This window comes from Meles meles, chromosome 10, assembly GCF_922984935.1.
Source record: "Meles meles chromosome 10, mMelMel3.1 paternal haplotype, whole genome shotgun sequence".
NCBI lineage: Eukaryota > Metazoa > Chordata > Mammalia > Carnivora > Mustelidae > Meles > Meles meles.
The window spans coordinates 91,609,344-91,631,802 of NC_060075.1; the positions used below are offsets into that span (position 1 = coordinate 91,609,344).

General features: G+C 42.4%; 1 protein-coding gene across 1 annotated transcript in view; it reads right to left on the reverse strand.

Moving 5' to 3' along the window:
* Positions 1-381: 381 nt before the first annotated feature.
* SLC26A3 (solute carrier family 26 member 3) overlaps positions 382-22,459 on the reverse strand; it is a 33,247-nt gene continuing 11,169 nt past the window's right edge. Inside the window, exons 6-21 of the mRNA XM_046021210.1 lie at positions 21,125-21,289; positions 19,264-19,416; positions 18,790-18,872; positions 15,056-15,203; positions 14,835-14,948; positions 14,646-14,723; positions 11,662-11,757; positions 10,468-10,574; positions 9,291-9,360; positions 9,108-9,200; positions 8,379-8,474; positions 7,580-7,813; positions 5,943-5,997; positions 5,151-5,293; positions 4,966-5,031; positions 382-3,178 (exon numbers count right to left, since the gene is read on the reverse strand). Coding sequence (XP_045877166.1) covers positions 3,155-3,178; positions 4,966-5,031; positions 5,151-5,293; positions 5,943-5,997; positions 7,580-7,813; positions 8,379-8,474; positions 9,108-9,200; positions 9,291-9,360; positions 10,468-10,574; positions 11,662-11,757; positions 14,646-14,723; positions 14,835-14,948; positions 15,056-15,203; positions 18,790-18,872; positions 19,264-19,416; positions 21,125-21,289 — 1,725 coding nt within the window. The 3' untranslated portion in view covers positions 382-3,154. The remainder of the gene's footprint in view (positions 3,179-4,965; positions 5,032-5,150; positions 5,294-5,942; positions 5,998-7,579; positions 7,814-8,378; positions 8,475-9,107; positions 9,201-9,290; positions 9,361-10,467; positions 10,575-11,661; positions 11,758-14,645; positions 14,724-14,834; positions 14,949-15,055; positions 15,204-18,789; positions 18,873-19,263; positions 19,417-21,124; positions 21,290-22,459) is intronic.

Below are 22,459 nucleotides of genomic sequence, written 5' to 3' on the forward strand. Positions count from 1 at the left end.
CTGGCTCTGTGTTTGAGATAGATGAGGAAGGTAAAGAGAGACTAGTAGTCAGAGGTTTTAATAATTTACACAGAAGATGATGGTCATACTTGTGGAAGGATGAATATATAAAGTAATAAATATACATAATGTATAAAAATGTAATAAACTTATGTGCATAAATTAAGCAGTATATGTGAGATAGGTATAAAGTGGTGAATGAAATAGATACGGTCACTGCCCTTTAGGAGCTCACATTCTAACTCATCTAGAGATTTCTCTTGGTAGTCATTCCTAAATTTTTCTCCAAAGATTTCTTATATTCTTTTTCAAAGGATAGTAGCCCCCCCAAGAGGAATTAAAAAATGTATCATGAAAATACACGTACACATACAACCATAATGAGGAAAGTATTAAGTTTATTAGATTCTGGGCATTTATATTGTGTTTCCCTAATAGCTTTTCTGGGTACACTTTTTAAAAAATATTTATTTGATAGAGAAACAGCAAAAGAGGAAACACAAGCAGGAGGAGTGGGAGAAGGAGAAGGAGGCTTCCCGATGAGCAGGGAGCCCAATGTGGGGCTTGATCCCAGGATCCCGGGATCATGACCTGAGCCGAAGGTAGACCCTTAACAACTGAGCCACCCAGGCGCCCCTCTGGGTACATTTTCATTGTAGAACATGAAATTAGTGACTTTGGAACAAATTCGCAGAACGCATCTATATTGTTCCTGAGTTCAGTCTGCCTTGTGCTAGATCAGTTTTTAGACAGGTGTTAATTTCTTTAGTGAGGTGACGCTTCCTAATGATTAAGAAGAGCCTGGCTCTGGAGTTGGACTGTCCAGGCTGAACTCTCACTCTGCTACCTGCAACTCTATAACAGACTAATTACTTACCCTCTTCGAGCCTTGCTTTAGTTTGCTTTTCTAAAAAATGGGGACAAACGTAATACCTACTTTATGGTGTCCATTTTGAGAATTAAATGAATTAATTCTAGACAGATCTTAAAAGTAGAGTCAATAGAGTTTCCTGACCGATTTTTCAACCTAAGCAGCCAGAAGGATGGGGTTGGCATTAGCTGGGGCAATAAAAGATGCTGCTGGAGCAGATCGGGGCGAAAAGGTCAGTAGATTGATGTGCAGATGAACATGGCCGAAAAATGAATGAAAGATTCTTACGGTCTGTTCTAGTTTATGTAGTGTATGGTCAAGAGCATTTCATTTGCATTTCCAAATGGTAAGCTACCGTATTTAGACAAGAATGTGTATCAAATACTTAAATAATCATTGGAAAAATTTTAAGGATAAACTGCTCAGCATGTATTAGCATCAACCTTTCTTAATTTCAGTAACGTATCTGTCTCTTCACAAGTTGTTCTGTCTCCCAGTTGCATCACTGGATATCCTCTTCCCTTCAGTACTTCCTCTGACTTACGTAAGTTTTCTTTTTGTCTTCCAACATGATCTCTTGGCCTTTTCCTAAATCAGGGATCAGATTTTTGTACCAGTTTTCAATATTTCCTCTGAGTCAGGTAAGGAGAGGCCCAACCCCATGTGTTCCCATTACCCAAAGCATATCCACCTTAGAAGCCTAAGAGAAGAAAACGTTTAAGTGTGACGATAAGTGAACCTCTAAGATGTTAAAGTTGAATAGATTGAAATGGGGGCACAATGCTTGGAGTGCTCCATGTTAAAAACTTTGATTAGCAAGAAGCGTATAAAGAGCCCCTTTATTTGGGAAGATGCAGACATCAGCCATAATCCTACGAGGGCTTTTGCTCCATTCCCAAGCCAGATGATCAGTAAAACAGGCCTATGATCTCAATTTCCACTCCCTGACCTCTACAAAGAGGTCTTAACTCGACATTCATGGGGTTAAAGGCATGGTATATAATCCTATATAAAGTGTGTGTGTGTGTGTGTGTGTGTGTGTGTGTGTGTGTGTCTGTGTCTGTTCCCTAAAGTCCGTGGGGGTGGATGAAGATCTGTAAGGTATCTATGACTCAAAAATTTAAGAGCTGTTCCTTCAAAGAGTGCTTATATCCTAATTTTCAAGAGTAGCTATGTAAATAAACCTTTGTTTTACCTTACTGTCATTGATTTTAAATCTAATAGACTTAGTAAAGACACTAAGAGATGATGGAAGGGTACTTTGACAGTAAAGCTTTAGAGGTGAGATTTAAAACGATTGAGACTTTTCTCATTGACACAGTTATTTTTTACAAAGTTACAAACTTATCTATTACATAAAATAAATACAACTTTGCATCAAGAACAATGCCAGCAAAAAAGAGAAGCGTGTGTGCGGAATCTCATCCTCCAGTTAAACTGAGCTCTAGAGCTGATACTCTGCCCTGTGAGTTCCAAATTACCAGCAGTGAAGAGTCAGACTTTGTCCTACTATCTTCGCTTTCCTCTAAGACGAGGAAGAGCTGGTTACCCGTCATGTTTTCTCTCCTTTTCACCTTCTTGCTTTTTCACTTTCTGTCTTCATTAGCTTATCCAATTCCCATACTAAGAGTTGGAAGGAAAGGACTTGCCTTAAAAGCTAGTTATAGTTACAGATAATGGCGTTGGAAGGATTGTGTCTAGATCTGGGTGGGAGGGGGTTGGCTGCGTGAAAAAGCTATAGTGATAATCATAACCTCGGGTTAAAGTTAAGTGTCATTGCAAGGTTTCAGGTGATTCTCATGGGTCAGGTTTCCGGCCAGACCATTACAGAGGGGACCCAGAGCAGGCATATTTCAGAAAGCTAACAAGAAATTTAACAAAACCAGACACATACCCACTGTACAAGGGAATTTTTAAAAATGGAAATAGATTCGTATGAACTATAAATTGCAAGAGCCAAAGCAGTGTTGTAAATACACTGAAAGCCCTATGCATGAAGGTCATGACCTAGATGGGAATCTGCCAGTCCTATAAAAATACATATAAACAAAACATCTTCTTCCTCTGATAAACCTACAAGATATAAAATTAAGAGTATTTACATAAATTTATACTACACATGTGAAAAATGTACCATGCTAGAACAATTTCGTTCCAAAGTTTGAAACATAATCCCGTCAAGTAAAAGTGTTCTTCATACAATGTATGAACTGAACAATAACTTCCTGGGTATAAAGTTGTTCTTTATATTACAGGTGAGGATCCGTCTGAATTCTATTTTGGTTAGAATTTTGTTTCAACTGGTACCTGGAAGAAGAGAGAAAGTTCTGGTTCTTAAAAGTTCTGGTCTTAGAAGATGTGTCCCTTTCAATAATCTGATCTTATAGCAAATGTGGTCCATCCGGCTCAAATGAAGACCTAGATTTACCAGAGTTAACCACAAATTTTTTATCTTGAATTTTAATGATCACATACCTTCCACTGCTACGTGGTTAACATACACCCATGTGATACCGTGTTGTGATGTAAGTGTACCTTTCAAAGGCCTAATTTAACTTAATCAAAATGACAGTACAACATTTGTAGCAATACCCCCCTTCACAACTGTGTCAGTGGCCACACAAGCTCCAAGGGGCTCTGTGTGCTGGCCGGGCACATTCAGCTTCCATGTGGGTCACCGCTGGTTGCCCGATTTGTCTTTCTCTAAGTAATGTAGTGAGGAGTTCATGTTAAATTTTTGTTGTTGTTGTTTTAATATGGGGAGACAGATACAGGATGGTCCTGACCACATTCTGTTAGGTGGTTGGTTCTGAAGCTTTGATTTGACTCGTTAGGTATATGTTCTGTTTCTACACTTGATCCTTTCCAACTTGGAGACAGTTCTGAATCCAACTACCGGGGAGAGGATTTCTCGTAAGGCTCTCCTTAGAGGCGGCTCCGGCAAGGTGACCCATGTGGATTTCTCTAGAATCCATCCCTGGAAAACATGGCTGGCTGGAAACATGACTGGTGTTTTCTGAGAATGTGCTCTCATTCAGGCCTGTCTAACTTCTGGAATGGCTTTTTCATTGAACTCTTCCTATTTGGCATAAGTTTTAATAAGGACCTAGGGTTATCTTATTCTATATACATCTTCATTTCTAATCTAAATTCCTTTTTTTTTTTGTTTCTTCTTAAACCTTTCCTCAGATAAGAGAAATACCATCAGCTACCTCTCATACTTGAAAGTGATCTTTAGATTCTTTCTCAGGATCCCTAATTCCATTAGTCTTTCACCAAATGATAGAACCAGTGTACCATAGTAAATAGAGCCCAGGGCTTGGCATCAGACCGATCTTGCTTCAAATCCTGTTGCTGTCACTTTGGTTGGTGTGTGACCTTAAGCAAATTAGTTAAGCTCTCTGAGCCCTCCCTAATTTCATTTATGAAATGATATTTTCTTCACGTATTGTTGTAAGGATGAGGTAATGAATGTGACGCACCTGCCATGTACCTGACCTGTAGCAGATATCTAATTTGATTTGTGATTCTGCTTTTCCCAGACTGGAGACCTTCCCTTAAAGGACTGAATATTCTAGAAATGAATGTTCAAAAATGAAATAGAACTACCCAGTTAAATGAACTTGGCACCTTCTAGTAAGGAAGGAGAGGAGCTTAACTTCACTTTCACTGCTGGCCTAGGCTCTGTGGTGGGGACTTCCCCATGCATCTGGGAAGCAGGAAGTGAGTACGAGCTTCTCAGCACCATCATCAATTCATCTGTAAGTGGAAACAGTCTGCCTCCTGGATTGTTGTAAGAGTAGAATAACATCTTGGTTGTAAGTACTTTGAAAACATAAAGATCTCTCTATGCTCAATATTGCATTGAGACCTAGTATTACTGTTTTCTATCTTTTTTGGTACTGGTCTGGGTTTCTTTTCTCCCAAAGTCCCTATGAACACTGGCATTGCTTCTGTTTTCTAGGGAGGAGGCCCAGTGGCTCAAACAAGGGCTGGACTTTCTGTAGCCTGCAGAAAGAGGCCTCACTGCTTTTCAGTCTTTTTTGTTGTTGTTGTGATGTCTAGATACAACTAACCTTGTTAAGGAATCTTACCTGACATTCCCGATTACGTAATCCTCCATTTGTATTGATGGTAAAATCAAATTTCATTTCTTTTCCCTGAGAAAACCAGAATGGAATCATGGGTTAGGAACATTAAAAAAAATGTTGAAAAAGAAAGGGGACTTGAAGCACAGATGGTTTTTATATAAATGTGAAAGTCACCAAAGAGCTGGTACCTGACTAGCCTTAAACTTGGAAGCATTGTAGTCCTTTGTCATCCAAATGTGCAAGACAGCATCATGGATTGTTAAGAAGAAGATTGAGTCCTTGACTTCATCATCAAAAAATTCACACTGTACAAGCTTCTGAATGAAATCATCTAAGAGTGGGAAAGAAAGAATAACAGGAAGAAGTAATTGTTTGGCCACAGGTTTCTTCTTGAGACTGGAGATCTGAATTTCCATTTGCAAACATGCAGCTCATTGATGTTTGGTAAGGTGTTTGGCGATCGCAATGGTACGATACCAGTGTACTATTATTATGGTGTTTTCTGGAATAAAACTATACCTTTCTAATAAAAGAGAACATTTAATGCCCTAATAAGAAGGAAAAGATTCCAATGAGGAAAACTTTTAGTACTTCTCAGAATAAAATCAATCCATTTTCCTTTAGGCAAAATCCTAGTGCATTAATCTCCCTGGCTAATGATTAGAGCAGCAAGTATGACTTATACAAAATTGGGATTCTGCCAAAATAGGACATATGCTCATAGACCAGTGATATGCTCTGATTCTGGATTGCTGGACCTATTATCTACCAGTTACTTACTGTAGTCTATTTTCCTAATAAAGGGAATACATATAAAGTCATATATAATATAATTACTATATTAATATATTAGTATATATTAATACAAATTATTATTATAATTAATAGATCATAAACAAGACCTAGACTTTGGAGAGGCCGTCTACATTGAGAGTTGGCCATGAGCCTGAAGTGATTGTCAGAACATAAAAACAACTTACCGTCACTTCCAACAATATACACATCTACATTGATCCTGATAAATTCTTGCAGAATCTGTTAAAAAGAAAGTAGATCTTCCTTAGGAAACAGTTTTACTTGTCAGAAACATAAAATGATCATAATTATGTCTTATAGATATTATGTTGCTTAAAGAACCTTTTACATTTTGAAAAGAGATAATGGTATAAAGAGACACTAAAATTAACAACAAGGCTCTGTGATGGAAGGAAATAAATCCAAAGGAAAGAACTCTCCTCTTCAGAAAGAAGTTAAAAATGATCATTCCTGTGGGAAGTATGATGGGGAAATCTTCTGTTTCCACTCACAAGATGGGCTCTGATTTAATCTGAAAACCAATTCCTTCACAGGATGACCTTGACCAGAGCTTTCTCGCTGCACAGAAGTAGAAAAACCCAAAGCCCTATGGCTTGTAACCTGTTCATTATTCCTGTCCACAGTGACTGGACGTAGTAACGCCAATGAATCTTGATATGTTTTCCAGGCCCTAGGTTAAGAATAAATACCAGTAGTGATGTGACTGAGGTCATACAAGATAAGAAGAGTTACTGTTGATCATTTTAGATGATCATTAAAATCATTGTCAATCATCAGTAAACACCGAACCTCTACAAGGCACTGAACCAAGAATAAGGGCTTTAAAGAAACATAAGGCAGAGTTCCTGTCCTTTGTGCTATACTGCTGGGACCAAAACCAAACTCTGTGTGTGTGTGTGTGTGTGTGTGTGTGTGCGTGTGTGTGTGTGTGTGTGTGTGTGTGATGTGTGTGTGTGTGTGCGTGTTTTCTCTAAAGCTAAAACAACTGAAAGAAAAAACAAGCAGTTTTGAGAGTTCTGTGATGTTAAGAATTTTTTTAAAGTCTGAAGGAAACAAAATCGATTCAGTTTTCTAATTTTGTATCCAGCTCACCCATATTTAATAGACCTTATCTTAGCTCAGTTCTTATGTAGGCAGATGTCTGTGAAAACCCCAGAATAAGAGGGGTAAATGTAGAATGTCTTAAATTTTCTTTATGTCTCTTTCTGTATCTCTGTTGGAAACCAGTTTATTTTAGAAATGCTCACAGAACCATGGAAAGAAAACAGAGTACAACCTGAAGCTTTTAGTCCTATTTTAAAATCACACATGACATCGATTCTTTCACATAGCTCCTTTTTTGGTGGGGTGGGAGTGATGGGGTGAGGGAGAGGTTTCAGATTGCAAAGTGAAATTTCTTCAGTTTGTGATGGATAAAGACAAAACAAAAGGATCTGCTATTCCACCTTTGTCCAAGACCATCCCAAATGTTCTGTATTTCAGGACAACTTCGATACAGTGCCCACAGGATCTGAAGGTCCTACAGAGCTGGGATTTCATAGGAGTGTGGGCATAGTTTTGCAGTGGCAAGTTCCGCGTACATTAGAAATATGGGTGTGGTTGTCTTCAAAATTATATGCCAGCCTCCTGGGAAATGCTCTTTCAAAGAGCTCAGTGAACACACCCCACCCACTCCCACTCTCTGTGTGGACTATCCTAAAATACGATTTTCTTCTGGATAAGAGGAACCATCTTTCCTCAACTGTATCTTTTTACCTTTGGCCACTGATTGGTTGTGTTCATTCAGAAAGAAAGTAATTACCGTTTTGAGCCCCCTCATTGAAGAAATGTCAAGAAAAGACACCGCTGAAAAGTCAAGAATAAGGCTATGCAGCCTGATTTTGGGGACCGCCATGTTGAGCGGAAGATCGTCATTCCAGTCTATCTGGAAGGGCAGGTCGCTGGTGTTGATTGGCCGATCCAGTTCTTCTATCTCGTTGTTGTCCAGCTCATCGTCGGAATCTTTAAAGCCACCATTGGTACATATGAACCCTTTCTGCAAGAGAAGACAAGAAATATGCTTGATAGCTCTGACCAAGAGAAACATTGACTGTGTCAAAAATAGCAAGGGAGTTTCTGAAGCTCATGTTCAAAGTCAGCTCAAGCCCTTTCCTTCGGAGAAGCAACATTTTCCCAAGAAAACAAAAGTTTTCAGGAGACCCTCAAAGATGCCATTGAAAAAAACAACACTGACACCCGACATACCTGGTTTATCTAGCATTTCACTTAAAGGAATGGAACCAACACCTTGTACTACATTTTATACGCTTTTAGCTATAATACCCAGAAATGTGGTCAAGAAACTTACTGGGTTTCATCCTTAGGAAATAATCAGTCTCACTGGACTTAAGAAGCCCTTAGGAAAACAAAGGAGGCCTACAAGATTTTTGCTAAAATGCTATATAATTTGGTCACACAAAGTGTCAGATATATATGCAGTCCACGCTGGGCTAAGGTTTTGTTGGTTCCAGGAATCAGTGCATGTTGAAATGATAATTCACTTGTGGTTAAATATAAAAATATAATTTTTCCCATTAAAAAAAAGAAAGAAAGAAACTTACAGGTGTTACTTGCAACAGGCCTTTCTTCTGCAGCTTCCGGATTTTTTTCAAAGCTTTGTTGCGCTTGCGTAGAATTCGTAGTGGGTTGAAGCCAACCTGAAAAATCCATTGCTGTCTTACAAGAGTGTGGAATAGGATGCTGCTGCATATCCTGTAGCAGAATTCTAATAACTTTAAGTGGGATGGGTTGGGATTGGGGCACATAATAACGATATGTGTAATAAAACGTAGAAGTGGTTCAAATAACAACAGGGATGGCATTGTGTCAACGGCTTTGGTCTGCTCAGCCTGTGTGCTGTTATTAACATTCAAAAACCTGGGGCTTCTGGGTGGTTCAGTGGTTAAGCATCTGCCTTCGGCTCAGATCATGATCCCAGGCTCCTAGGATCGAGCCCCATACTGGACTCCCTGCTGAGCAGAGAGCCTGCTTCTCACTCTTCTACTGCTCCCCCTTCTTGTGCTCTCGCTCTCTCTGTTAAATAAATAAAATCTTTAAAAAAAAGGTGACTCTGCGTTGAACCTTATCCTAAAGGGCCTTATTTACCAACATATGAATAGACCCCTTATAAGGTAGTTTCACCTGCTCTGGAACACGGGACAGAAAAACACAAACACAATCCAACTTCAAATATGTGAAATTAATCACCCTCTGGTTACAGAGCAAACATTTCATTCCTAGATATTCAGTGGAATCACACACACACAAAAAGTATCAACTTCAAACCTTACAGCATCGATAAGTTTCTGTTTAAAGAAATGAATATTTGCGAAGTAGATGGGGGCTGGACACCTGAAGATCTTCACCCCTTCTGGCTCGTACATCTGTAAGGCAGAGAAGTAACATGAGACAAGCTCACAGGACTCATATTAATATCTTTCAGCAAGTCAAAGTAAAAAACAGATCTTCCTTACGTCCGAGTAATCCTTCTTATTCTTGTAGATGTTGCTCCTTCCGACATTAGCCAGAGTGCTGCATTTTGGACTGCAGGGAAAATCGACACCAAGTGAATCACTCGAGTGTATGTGAGGCCCATAAGGCTAACACCGACTTCTAGCAAATCAAGGCGATGAGCAGGCTCACTTTCAAAATGTAAAGTGCTGGGGAATCATCATGCCATTGGACACCTTGGGGGGCAAACACCTTGTTTTACCTATCCTAGAACAACCTAGAACAATGCCTTCCATTTACCACCTTCCAGCTTACAAAGTGCTCCCATATACTTTGGCCCTTTGGGTTCAGAATATCCTAGTTATTCAGTGAAATCAATACAATCATCCAGTTGTACAGATGAGGGCATGGAGAAGCACAATGTTTTGCCTACAACCACTCGGTCTGTCTCTGTGATTGATGGGTCCCCGAGAAATGAATGAAAAGATGATGGAATCAGAGGAGGCAGGAACACTTCAACATAAATATATTCCATCAGCCAGAGATTAACATTAACCACCCCACCTTCTGTCCTAGAACTCCTGAGCCACCAAGAAGCCTATTTCTCTGTCATACCATGCCATCCAACATAGGCTGAGACATTATAATGGTGACATTATATGGCAGCGATTTAAGAATCAGGAAGATGTTTAGACTGGTTGTTAAGAATCAAGAATGCTAACTAGTCTTTGTGGACTATTTGGAAGACAGGGGCCTTTGAGAAGTTCTCTAGCCCAGCCCCATTTTTAGATGGGAGAGCAATCCAGTAACCCATAAAGAGGAACAGCCCTCCGCTAGACGTGGAGAATCCCACAGTCTTCTCTGGAACCCATTTCCATGTCTGGAAAGACTAAGGCAAAGACATGACATCTGCTCAGAGGATAATGACTTCCAGTTTCCGCTGGGCAAACAGACTCTGCAGTACATATGATTTCTCTGAATTGGTGGCAAAGCAGGGTACAGATCAGTAACTGGTGGGACCTGGGCTGAAGCTCTGAGGTCAGGACATGTCTATGGCCCTTCAGGCCTTGAGGGGACCCACATGAGGAACAACAGAGCATGCCTGTCGACTAAACTACTTTCCCCTGAAACTGTGACGTTTGACCCCCTCCTACAGGCAAGCGCAAGTCTGCAAGGAGGCAGAGCACAACGAACACTCACAATTGGGTCCTGAACACAATGGTCAGAAGCTGAAATGCCACGCTAGCTGCCAGGCCTAAACCGAGTCCCAGGACAATGGCAAAGATGAAGGTCATGATCCAAATTAGCTGTAAAAAGAAGGCAACACACACACTACAATTTACTCTGACTCAACCGCAGTGTCTTAGGTCCAGAGCTTTGAGAAAGCATGAACTTCTACAGCCAAAGCAGAGGCTGGAGGTGTGCAGAACAAGGGACCTGCCTCAAGAGATCATTTCCTTTTTTTTTTTCACTTCAAGATTTTTGTTTATTTATTTGAGAGAGAGAGGGAACAAGCAGGGAGCAGCAGGCAGAGGGAGAAGCAGACTCACCTCTCAGCAGGGAGCCCAATCCCAGGACCCTGGGATCACCACCCAAGCCAAAGGCAGACACTCAGCCAACTGAGCCACCCAGGCTCCCTGAGAGTGTGTCCTGACCCAGTTAAGGAAGTAACTGAGTCTATATGGCACAATTAAAACTGTAGAACCAGCAGCTGTTGGTTAAAATCAGCAAAGTAACAGATTGCGCTTTTACCGATTTCTTACTGGTTGCCTGCTGATTTAATAAATGGCCACTATCTGTACTATCTGTACAAGAATGTCAGCATGTCAAAAGGGTGTTAAAATTCCCAACAATCATCTACCAGGAACAAGAGTAAACCAAGTACAGCTGATTACTTTATGCTCGTTAAGTACCATAGGATATGTTAACAACATTTTATGCCCCAGACTTTGATCCTGATAAAATTATGGACTCTGCGTCTCATCACAAGGCATGTCAAGAGCAGGGGGAGACTTTATAGGGTATTTCCAAAAGAAATGTTCAGAATTTAAAGACGTTGCAGGTTCTCTGGAAACAAACATCCAATGTAATGAAAAACTGAAGCAACGATATCCCACTAGTGATTCATGGAGCATCTTCTTCTTGCAAGTGGCCCGTCCTTTTAAATTAAAATCCCAAAGAGGGATCATTAGAGTATGCAGTTTAAAAATAGCAAAGGAAGGGGCAGTTGGGTGGCATCGTTGGTTGGTTCGGCCTTGGATTCTTGGTCCCCACTCCAAACGGGGACATCATGGTCGTGAGATCGAGCCCCAGTTGGGCTCTCTGCTCAGCATGGAGTCCGAAATCAGCATATTGTTCTGATTTCTCTGTCTCTCAAATACCACCTCTACTCACACAATCATACTTATCCTTCCGCCAGAGTCTTCGTATCTCTGTGAACTGCATCAGCATTCCCTTCAAGTTCCCAAGTGCTAACGCCGCCAGGACAGACTGCAAAAAAACATAAACAGCAGATGTACTTAAAGATAAATAAGTCATACAGAAATAAGGGTGAAGGTTGGAGATAAGCATGTCCTTTAAAGGGCCTCCAAGCCCAGCCCAGAACACACCCTTTTTCCGGTGTCTAGTGTCCTGCAGGATACAGCACACCTGAGACTCTGACCTGTTCCCAGGGATGCATTTGTCCCCATCATGGTGACAGTGACAGACTGTACCTGTAGCTTGGGACAGAGACAGGCAGATCTTAAGACCGATGCCTGAAATAAAACCTTCCCAATCAGAGACAGTCTAATGTGTGTTTATTTATTGGAGGTGGGGAGAAGAGGTTGCTCTTTGTTTAAAAAAACAAACAAACAAAACAACAACAACAACAAAAAACTTGGGGAACTTGCAGCACCCAGAATCATAATTCAAACCTTTGAGGATGATCAGCATTCGACCTTTTTTTTTTTTTTTTTTTTAAACAAAGCGTTTATTTATTTATTTGAGAGAGAGAGAGAGAGAACATGTGCGTGTGAGGGGGTAGAGGGAGAGGGAGAGAATCTCAAGCAGACTCCGGACTGAGTGTGACATTGAAAAGGAAGTTGCTAGTTAAGTACTAGTTAACTGGTTAGAGCTAGTTAGTTCGCAAATGAATGCCAGTTACAAAATGGTGAAAACTGAGTAGGGTCTGTTGACAACACGGTGCCAGGGTCCCTGTCCTGGTTCTGATCGGGCACTGCAGCAACTGTAAGATGTCCCCGCTGTGCTGGGTGGGTGAGGCGGGTGCGCGAGGCACTCTAGGCTGTGCCCCTCCGCTGGGGGACCCCGGACAGAGCATGTCAGGTGCCCACTGCCGAGGAGGTTTACCCCTTCTCTTTCCATCAGGTGTTTTTTTCTCACCTGGTCAGTATTCCCTGGAGAAACAATTTTTAAAATTTTTCATCGCAATACAGACACAAGCGAGCCCTTTAAAGAGTAAAGATTACAGAGCACTGAGAAGCCACAGAAAGGAAAAGGGATAATTTCTATCAGGGATCAGGTCTCCATACTGTACTTGATGTAAAGGATTAAATGGGTATAAGATGATACGAACAGGGGCACCTGGGTGGTGCAGTGGGTTAAGCATCTGGTTTCTGCTCAGGCCCTGACATCTGGGTCCTGGGATCGAGCCCTGTGTCGGGCTCCACGCTCAGCGGGAAGTGGCTTGAGGTTCTCTCTCTCCCTCTCCCACTGTCCCTCCCACTTGTGCTCTCTCTCTCTCTCTCAAATAAATAAATAAAATCTTTTAAAAGATGCTGACAACTGCTGATGCTTAATCAGCACTCATTTATCACCAGCTCTTCTTGTGGGTTATTTTGCATAGTTCACATTACAAAGAGAAGCAAACTCGCTATTCCGGTCAAACAGATAACTACAGATACAATGGCCTAAGTAGAACTCATCACACGGATCCTTTGTCAGTGGGGCTTTGACTCACATCATGGACAATGTCCTGGGGTGTGCTTTATTCATGACAGAAATAGGTTTTTAACTGGCATGACTCTTGAGGTTGGCCAACTCAACATGGGCAATGTAGAGCCCAAGGTACCCTTGGGAAGAAGCACAATGGGGCAGAATTCTCTAATAGCGGGGGCTGCGTGTGCACTTAGTTTTACTGAGATAGACATTCTGTTTCTTTGGTGGAGACTTCATGATTCCTTCAATGCCATTCGTTTGGAAACCAGTAGACTAGCCTGAGGAGAACGCATATTCTTGGCAGGGAGTACTCTGCATGGCTTAAAGACAGAGTTGGCCAATGAGGCTCTCTGGGACGACCGCACTCTTAGTCTAGAAACCTGGGACCAGATTCACTTTTTAGCTACCAACCAGGAAGGAAAAAGGCCTAGATATCAACCAAGAAACACTATGGGCTTGTTTCCAATCTCTATGCCCTTTGTAGTGAGAAGTATAATATAATGTTTGTATAATAATAACAATACAATAAATATACTAACAATAATGGCTACATTTATTAAGTGATTGTCCCGTGTAAGTCCTTAATGTGTAATATTTCATTTAGTTTTCACAGTGACTCTGTGAGGCGAGTGCTTGTTTCCTCCCTATTTTTACAAATGGAGAACGTGAGGTTCAGAGAGGTTCAGTAATCTGCCTAAAAGCACACAAAGAAAAAGAGGCAGAGCCCAGATTAGAAGGAGGTCTCCAGGACTTAAGAGCCAGTGTTCCATGGAGCACCTCCAAAGTACGTCCACAAAAAACAAGGTATTTACTGTCATCTGGTTTCCTACCGATCCTTGGTTTTCCAGGGTCTACTGTTAACTTCTTTAATTGGGGGGTTGCAGCCATTTACAAAGCATGAACCCAAACCCTCAAAAAACCACAGTTCAGGAGAGATGGACCAAGGAGCAAGAGGGGGATGGTGTGAGGTCTGTGTGGCGGCCCCCGCAGCCTACAACCTGAGAGCGTTGGTCTTGGAGTCGGACCAAGCCCTGGAACCTGCAGGGTGGGTCGGTGAGAGCGGACTGTGCGGCTGGTAGTCCCTCTGAACTTGATAGAGGCCCTGATGACCTCAGCCTCTAGGGGAATCTTCACTTCCATCAATCCACATTGAAGCTGTAGCACCTGGCCGTCCTTCTGTCTAAACATTAATTATTTTCGGGGCTTACAAACATGCGAAGAGTGGAGCAGATAAGGGAGCTGGGGCTTTGCGTTCCTAGCATTCATAAAATGCTGCTGAAGACTTTGGCCCCAGACTATGGGCCAGGAATGGTACTCGAGAATTAGCAGTTCCCGCATTTTCCTGTCTAGTTTGCACTTCCAGAATGGAAGAGCCAGGGTCCTTGATTCATCATCACCCGAAGCCGAGAAAGAGAGAGAACCCAAAGAGAGATGAGCGTTACCTTTTGTAGTGGTTCCAGAAGAAATCCGAGGGCTAAGATGACAATCAGCACGATGATAGCAGAGAGAATCCCAGCGATCTGTAAAGACGAAAAGATTGTCATTACAAAATCAACATCCCCCCCACAGCTTGGAGTCACCAGTCGGGTCCCAACGCCAGGACGGCCCCTGCATTGAAGACCCTCAACTACCTGTGTTTTGCCCCCAGTGCTCTCCTGAACCGCCGATCTGGAGAGGGCGGTACTCCCAGCAAAGCCTTTGAATGATCCACTGAATATGTTACTCAGTCCCAAGGCTATTAACTCCTGGCAGGAGAACAAAGAAGAATCTTTTTTAGAAATGGCACTGCGATGGTACGATGTCAACAAAGTATTACTTGAAGTTGCCTAAAGAGGCCAGGTTGTAAACTCACCTGATTGCCATCGATCGGATAATCGTATTTGAGGGAATAGACACTGGCCACGGAGAAGGCCACCACAAAGCCAACGATGGCAATGCCGAAGCTGTCCCCAATGATCTCTTGGAAAATCTGCATGTCGGGTGCGATGGGAGCCTGAAATCTGAAAAGGAAGTGGGGCGAGTCTGAGCATCACCCACCTTCAATGGCGCTCACTTGTCCTCAGGAGAAGCCCAAATTCCTTAGCTGATTCCTTCCCGATCTATCCCTTCCCAACCCCCACTCCTGCTCAATCACTATCATTTCCCAGAATTGATGCTCTAACAATACTACGCTTTTGTTTGTTTCTCAAAGACATCATCTGCACTCTCGCCTTGGAAACTTCTGATTTGCTCTTCCTTCTGCCTGAACTCTTCTCCTCATCGCCATCCCTCCTTCCAGAAAGTCTTATCTCACCACCCGAGTCAAGGGTAGGTGAGGTTTTCTGTGCTTCTCCAGCCCTGGATGCCTCCTTTCCTTACCCCACCCTCCCCCACAGCTCTCTCCCCAGACACAGAGCAGGGGCTGTGACTACTTCATCATTCTGTGACCAAGACCCAGCAGTCTTCATGGCGAACATCACGTGGTCAATAATTGTTGGGCAAATCCATGAGGGAATGCCATCGAGGCTGAGTTTGGTCTCATTTTGAAGTGTGACCAGCAAGAATTTAGCACCGCTGCAAACTTTGGAATCTGCTATCTTACTGTTGAAAAGCAGAGCTGCCTGAATTTGATACCAGAATGCAAACCCAGTCCCATGATAGCGGTGCATCTGATATTTTTGCTAGTATAGCCGCATTAGAAGGTCCACTTATATCCCTATAAGCCTCATGCAAAATGTCTTAGATCCCACTTGTATTGTTACATGGGATTGAAAAGCATCACCCACAATCCCTCCAGTAGTTACCATAGATGAAGGTCTTTGAGAAAACACAATTAAAGACAAGGGAAGCGAGAAAGTCTTCCCTCCATCAATAACAATACCTTCCACGAAAACCCCTCAGCAAACAGACGGGCCTTGGACTCTGCCCTGGGACCCACAGTAGTGCTGGAGCCAACCGTGGCTCTGACAGGGAAGACCATTTATAGTCACGCGGTGTCAGGGAAACGTTCCACCCAGAGGAGATCCTTCTGCATTTGTACCTCATGGATTTAGAACAGTCCAATGATATTTGCTAACTGTGTTATAAAAGGTCCGAGTATCTCGAGGTCAATATCCCTTGACTGAAATGCTCAGTTCCTTCCTGTCAACATGTGCTTCTGACTTAAATCTTATTCAAAGTAAGTTTATTGGATCCATTTGACTTTTTCTTCATTGCTGTTCGTGTCTTATGAATACCGTGTTCGCATATTTGCAGCCTTAATTTTGAAGAAGTACTGCGAGGTGCCATGAATCAGAACGTTAGTCTGGAATGTTGTTGGTTTGTTTTTTTTTTTTCCAAAAACATATCCCGAATTGACAATACAGTTGAAATACGCTTTTTATCCCGAAGTCACCAGAAGCCTGCTATTTTTCTTTTGTCCTAGCCTCTAAATACCAGAGACAGAGCGGTGTGATGGAGATTCACAGTCTGAAAACTGGGATTCGTTTCCTGGCTCTGCTACTTCCCCTCCCTAGCCAGCTTCCTCTTTTGTAAAGGGAGAATAATGACACTTGTTTTCTCTTCATCATAATTTTTGTGAGGGGCGGTGCCAAATAAAATAATAGCCATGAATACTATTTACACACTGGGAGGCGTGAAGTGGCTATTAGCTATTATCATAGGGATCCCTCTGGAATCTGAATATATCCTCCATGTCTCCTTGACTGTCTCGATGATCACTTTCTTTCAGCCCGTGTGTGTGTGACTTCACAAAATCACTTCCAAGGTGTCATACTTTTAACAGCAGATTAACAGTAATTAGTAATCATTATTTTCCAGTTATATTCTATTGGTGATCAACAGAAATTTAAAATGCCCACTCAGGGTGCCTGGGTGGCTCAGTTAAGCATCTGCCTTCAGATCAGGTCGTGATCTCAAGGTCCTGGGATCTCAGGATCCAGCCCCCACATCGGGCTCCTTGCTCAGCAGGGAGTCTGCTTCTCCCTCTCCCTCTGCCCCCTCCCCCTGCTCGTGCTCTCTTGCACATGAGTGCACTGTGTCTCTCAAATAAAGAAATAAAATCTAAAAAAAAAATAAAATGCCCAATCATCACCCAGAAAAACTTGGAGTGTAAAAAGCATGTAAGGAGCCTAGTACTTAATTTAGATCGCAAATTAGTAACAGAGCAGTGGGAACACTCCCTGTGGGACAGGCACTTAAGCATGCATGTCACACGTATGAACACACTCAGTCCTTACAAGACTCCAATGTGATACTAGTTTTAGCCCCATTTTTAGAGTCAAGGACATGGAGGCATGGAGTGTAGTTATTTGCCCCAAATCAAAAAGGAACTCAGAAGTAAATCATAGGTACTCTGCCTCTAGGACAGGTGAGCTTGCGTACCAGGCTACACTGCCTCTCTGTGGAGTGTAATGATTAATAAATGTGAGTTACTCCTTCCCCTGCCCGCAAACACTGTGGAGAGAGGTCCGCTGACATTCAAGATTTATTTACTAAGAAGAGTCTCAAAGATTGTAACTCAGTGATCTCAACTTCCTTTTTATTTCCCAAATCCTTTCTGGCAAGGTCCTCTTTAATTTTGTATGTACCTATCTATGTCTGTCTGTCTCAGTAGTTTCTGTCTGCCAAGACTTTTCAGTAAAGTGTAATCACCTGCAAGTTACAGGGTGGAGAGAAATCCCAGAAATAATCTTTCAGTTTCAGACGAATTCTTACTTAAAAATCTTTTAAATGAAAAGTGGTGCCTGAGGTTCATTAAGTGTAACAAATGACTATCTGGTGATAAAAATATTTTTGCACGCGTTTCCTTTTTTGAAAAATTGGTTATTTTAAAGTCAACAATGCATATAAATGCTGATTCCTAGAATTCTCAAATGCTCCTTCAGTCTGGGAAAGGAGGGGATCTTTTCTTTGGTTTTAAACAGGAACATAGCCTGTCCTTGGTAAGCCAATTGGAAGAAATTGATGCTCTGGTCAGAGGACAGGGAGAAGAAAACACAACACTGGATCTCTCTTCTCAGCCCAATAAGGGCAATACCATCAATGCGTTTTCAAAGTCCTTGTATGAACGGGACCTCCCATCCTTCCACAGCGTTCACGGTTGCTCTGGTCTTGTTTTGAATTTGATCACGAGAAAGGACAGAGTGTGCCTCTCCGGATTGCTCAAGCAATGGGCTATGGATAGTCCTTCTGTGTTTCGTTTGAACTGTCAGAACTTGGCTCTAGTCACCTCCAACAAAACACTGCACATTGTTTATAGTAATCAATGGGCAAGGAAATCTGGTTTCATTTGGTTCTTTTTTATGAGGAGAAGCAGGTTTGATTTGCTTTTTTTTTTTTTTTTTACTTTGACCACTACACTTTCCTTGCGTGTGAATCCCTGCTCATCTGGTTGGTGAGTTCTTCCATAAAGACAGACTTTCTGATATTAAGAACCACAGAGCCTTCGTGGCTCCTTCCCAGAAGGAGAGTAGAGCGTCTTCCTCATCCTCCCATGAGGGAGGGAGGGTTCTGAGCCGGATGAATGCATCTGGCTCACTGTCCTCCCCACTTACGGCTCGCTGTCTAGTCAGTGCTTGGAGAGGCCACCATAAAAGACACACTTACCCTCTCTTCATCTCCCCAACCACAGCCACCTTAAACCTGTTTTCGAAGTCAAAGCCATAGGACACACCTGTTGCGATCACAGTCTGCAAAGTTGCAAATTGCCCAAGTTAGAATTATGAGAGATCACGCACAGTCTTCTTAGATCAGAATCTCCAGCCCTGGCTTTGCTTCTTTTTAAAAAAAAAGTTCTGAAACAATTCTCTTCAGCCACCAGAGGTTAAGAATCGCAGCTCTGATGGGTCTGCTAAGCCTCTCTGAGGCCTTGTTCTCTGCGCCGTCCTCGTCTCCCACGGAGAGAATGAACCCCAAATCACAAAGGAAGCCATTCATTCAGAATGAAGAGAAAACCATACTAAATTTGACACCCAGAAACGGCAGAAAGGGCATCCACCCCACTAAAACCTCCTGAAGGTTTTCAACACAAAAACAGGAGACTAATGAATTATGAAAGAAAGTCTTAAGATGATCAGTTACCATGATGAGTTCAATTGGGATGGGCACAGGAAGTTTGGCTTTGTAGCGCTGATTGATTTCTTTCACCACAAATACAATCACTAGGATAATCAAGGAGGTCACAAGGTCTGCGATATTGGTCTTCTCTATTTGTGTGAATACGGAATTCAGTACCTAAAATTAGAAAAGCAAAAAACAGCCAAGTGCTGTATTTTTTCTTCCTTTTTAAGAATCCTTTTGATTTTTATTTTTTATAACCTTTTTTTAACTTGAGTACAGCTGACACATCATGCCAGCTTCTGGTGTACAACAGAATGATTTGACATCTCTATTACTATGTTCCCTGTGCTGTGCCCTTGTTCCTGTGACGTATCCATTCTATAACTCAACCGAATCCCCTGCTCCCCTTCACCCACTTGGCCCAAACCCCCCACCCCCAGCCCCTCTGGCAATCATCAGCTTGTTCTCTGTATTTATAGGTTCTGATTCTCCTTTTTGTTTGTTTCTTTATTCATTTGTTTCATTTCTTTCCCAAGCATTATACCGACGTATAATTTGGATGCAATATTTGATTATTTCCAAACAGATTAAAAAAAATTGAGGCAAGAAGGACTGGCATGGGTAGAAGAGTGATTCTCTGTTCTGCTCAAGTTAACCATGAACGAGTAAGTTAACATAGCAGTGGCACTCCGCTAGTATAGGGACACTCGTGGCCTTTTTGCTGGGAATATCTTTGGCTGGTGTCAAAATTCCCTGGATACTTTTCACATTTTTACAACTTGTCTCTTCTGCTCGTAGGTCTTATGGATTATTATCTTATAATCAGCATCATTTCTCCATCCAGGGAATACCCTCTGCTCCCCGATAGTTTTCCTAGCATGTATCCCCTTAATTCCTGGCTTTTTTTTTTTTTTTTTTCTTTTTAAGGTTAAGGCCCGTCACACTTTTTAGTTAACTGTCTGTGTCACTTTTGGAAACTCGTTTCCTGGCTAATAGTGCACAGAGCATGGTTTTAATTTTTATAGCCAGTTGGATCCCTATCCATGGGATCTGGAGAGCTCAAGCAGGCCCACACTAGATCCCAAATTGCTCCTCGAACACTCCCCTTCTAGAGTAGCTCTGGATGGGAGTGAGAGAGGGCTGGTTCCGATACAGGGCAAACTCTGTCTCAGCTCCAAAGACCGTCTTGATTGAAGCACCAATAAGCCCGAAATTCATAAAAGGAAGGTGACAACAAAGACCAGAGTGGAAATACATGAAATTGAGACTAAAAGGACAATAGAAAAGGTCAGCAGAACTAAGAGCTGGTTTTGGGCAAAGACAAATACAACAGGCAAACCTTTAGCGAGATTCAGCAAGAAAAAAGAGAGCTGAGAATCACTATGCCCTATGCACACTGTCCTAGCCACATATTGGTTAATTTCCTTTTGCTTTATAAACAGGGATGCATACAGATGTCTGAAGCACCTCCATTTTCAGAGAACAAGACCTGCTTTTTAGACATAGGGAAACATTATCACTCAGCACATGTCTTTCAAAAGAAGAATTGGGGGGGGGAGTTTTTAAATCATGGAACAAAATGCTAAAGCCTTTAATAATGAATTTAGATTTTTTTTCTTTTAAATAATACTTCAGAGTCTAATCTCAGAGACGTGGTACTGATTTGCGTTGTTCACTCTAGCTGGATGGCAGATGCTGTTCAATATTCAGTGTTCTTCCCTTGGCCACTAATTTTTTCTGAATGTGACTAAATTTCACCACCTGTTGGATTCTTGGGAGTTGTTGGGAAGCCTCACGTGCAAGTCATGAAAGGAAAGCCTCCCAGAAAACAGGATAGTGAATATCACGTATTTCGATTTTTCAAGGCCAAAGGACTACTTACTTTGAAAATTGAAAATGGATCAGTGTGTGCTGGGACCGTCAGCTGAAGCATGAATTTGAGCTGAGAAACCAGGACGTGCACCGCCGCAGCTGTGGTGAAGCCACTGATGAGGGACTCCGATAGATAGATCACCATGAATCCGACCCGCAGGACCCCCATGAGCAACTGGAAAGAAAAGGGCAAAGGCCTTTGGTCGTCTGCCTTACAGGTGCACCTCAGCAACTAGAGAACCAGCAGGGGAAAGGATCCAAAATGCAAAGGTTCAGTCTGTATGTAAATGAAGAAGCAGGTGTCCTTGCCTCCCAGAACACCTCAGGTTCTGGGTTCCTCCCTCTCCCTCCTTCCCCCATTCAACTCCCAAGGCAGAATGTGACAGAGTGTTCACGGAGCATGTAAGTCTAGTACACCCCAAGAAGTACCAAGCTTCTTCCTTCCTCCCCGCCCCCTTCAAGGTGCTGTATCTTTTTTTTTTAATTTCTTTTCAGTGTAACAGCCAAGGTGCTGTATCTTTAGAAGACATACCCTTAGAGAGGAGAGGGAGTTGAGGGAAACTGGAAGGGGAGATGAACCATGAGAGACTATGGACTCTGAAAAACAACCAGAGGGTTTTGAAGGGGCCGGGGGTGGGGGGGAGGTTGAGGAACCAGGTGGTGGGTAATAGGGAGGGCACGTACTGCATGGAGCACAGGGTATGGTGCAAAAACAATGAACACTGTTACGCTGAAAATAAACAAATAAAAAAAAAGTAAAAAAAAAAAGACATACCCTTATACCTTTCATAGCAAAATCCTATCCACCACCAGCCCTCATAAATTTTCCCATATAATTTTTTTAAAAGATTTTATTTATTTATTTATTTAACAGAGAGAGAGAGAGATCACAAGTTGGCAGAAAGGCAAGCAGAGAGAAAGGGTGAAGCAGGCTCCCCACCAAGCAGAGTGTCCGATGCGGGGCTTGATCCCAGGACCCCAAGACCACGACCAGAGCTGAAGGCAGAGGCCCAACCCACTGAGCCACCCAGGTGCCCCCTCCCAATTTTAAGTGGTGTGCTGGCTGCTATGGCATTCATGGTGAGCCTCCATTCATACACTCTCAAACAAGTTGTTTGACTTTCCGAAGAGGTCCATGACTGTGTACGGAACCTCAGAAGTGCTTGGGTTTAGCGGGGGACCAAAGTTGTTCATTCCCCCAAAGCCTCAGTATTTTGCAGTGACACGCACGGACAGAGTCTCCTTCCCTTGGATCCCCGGGTTGCCTTTCCATTTGTGTCTCCAGAATGTAGTCGGAGCTGCAGACATGCAAAGGCACTAGATTCAGAAAAGAACTGGCCGCGTT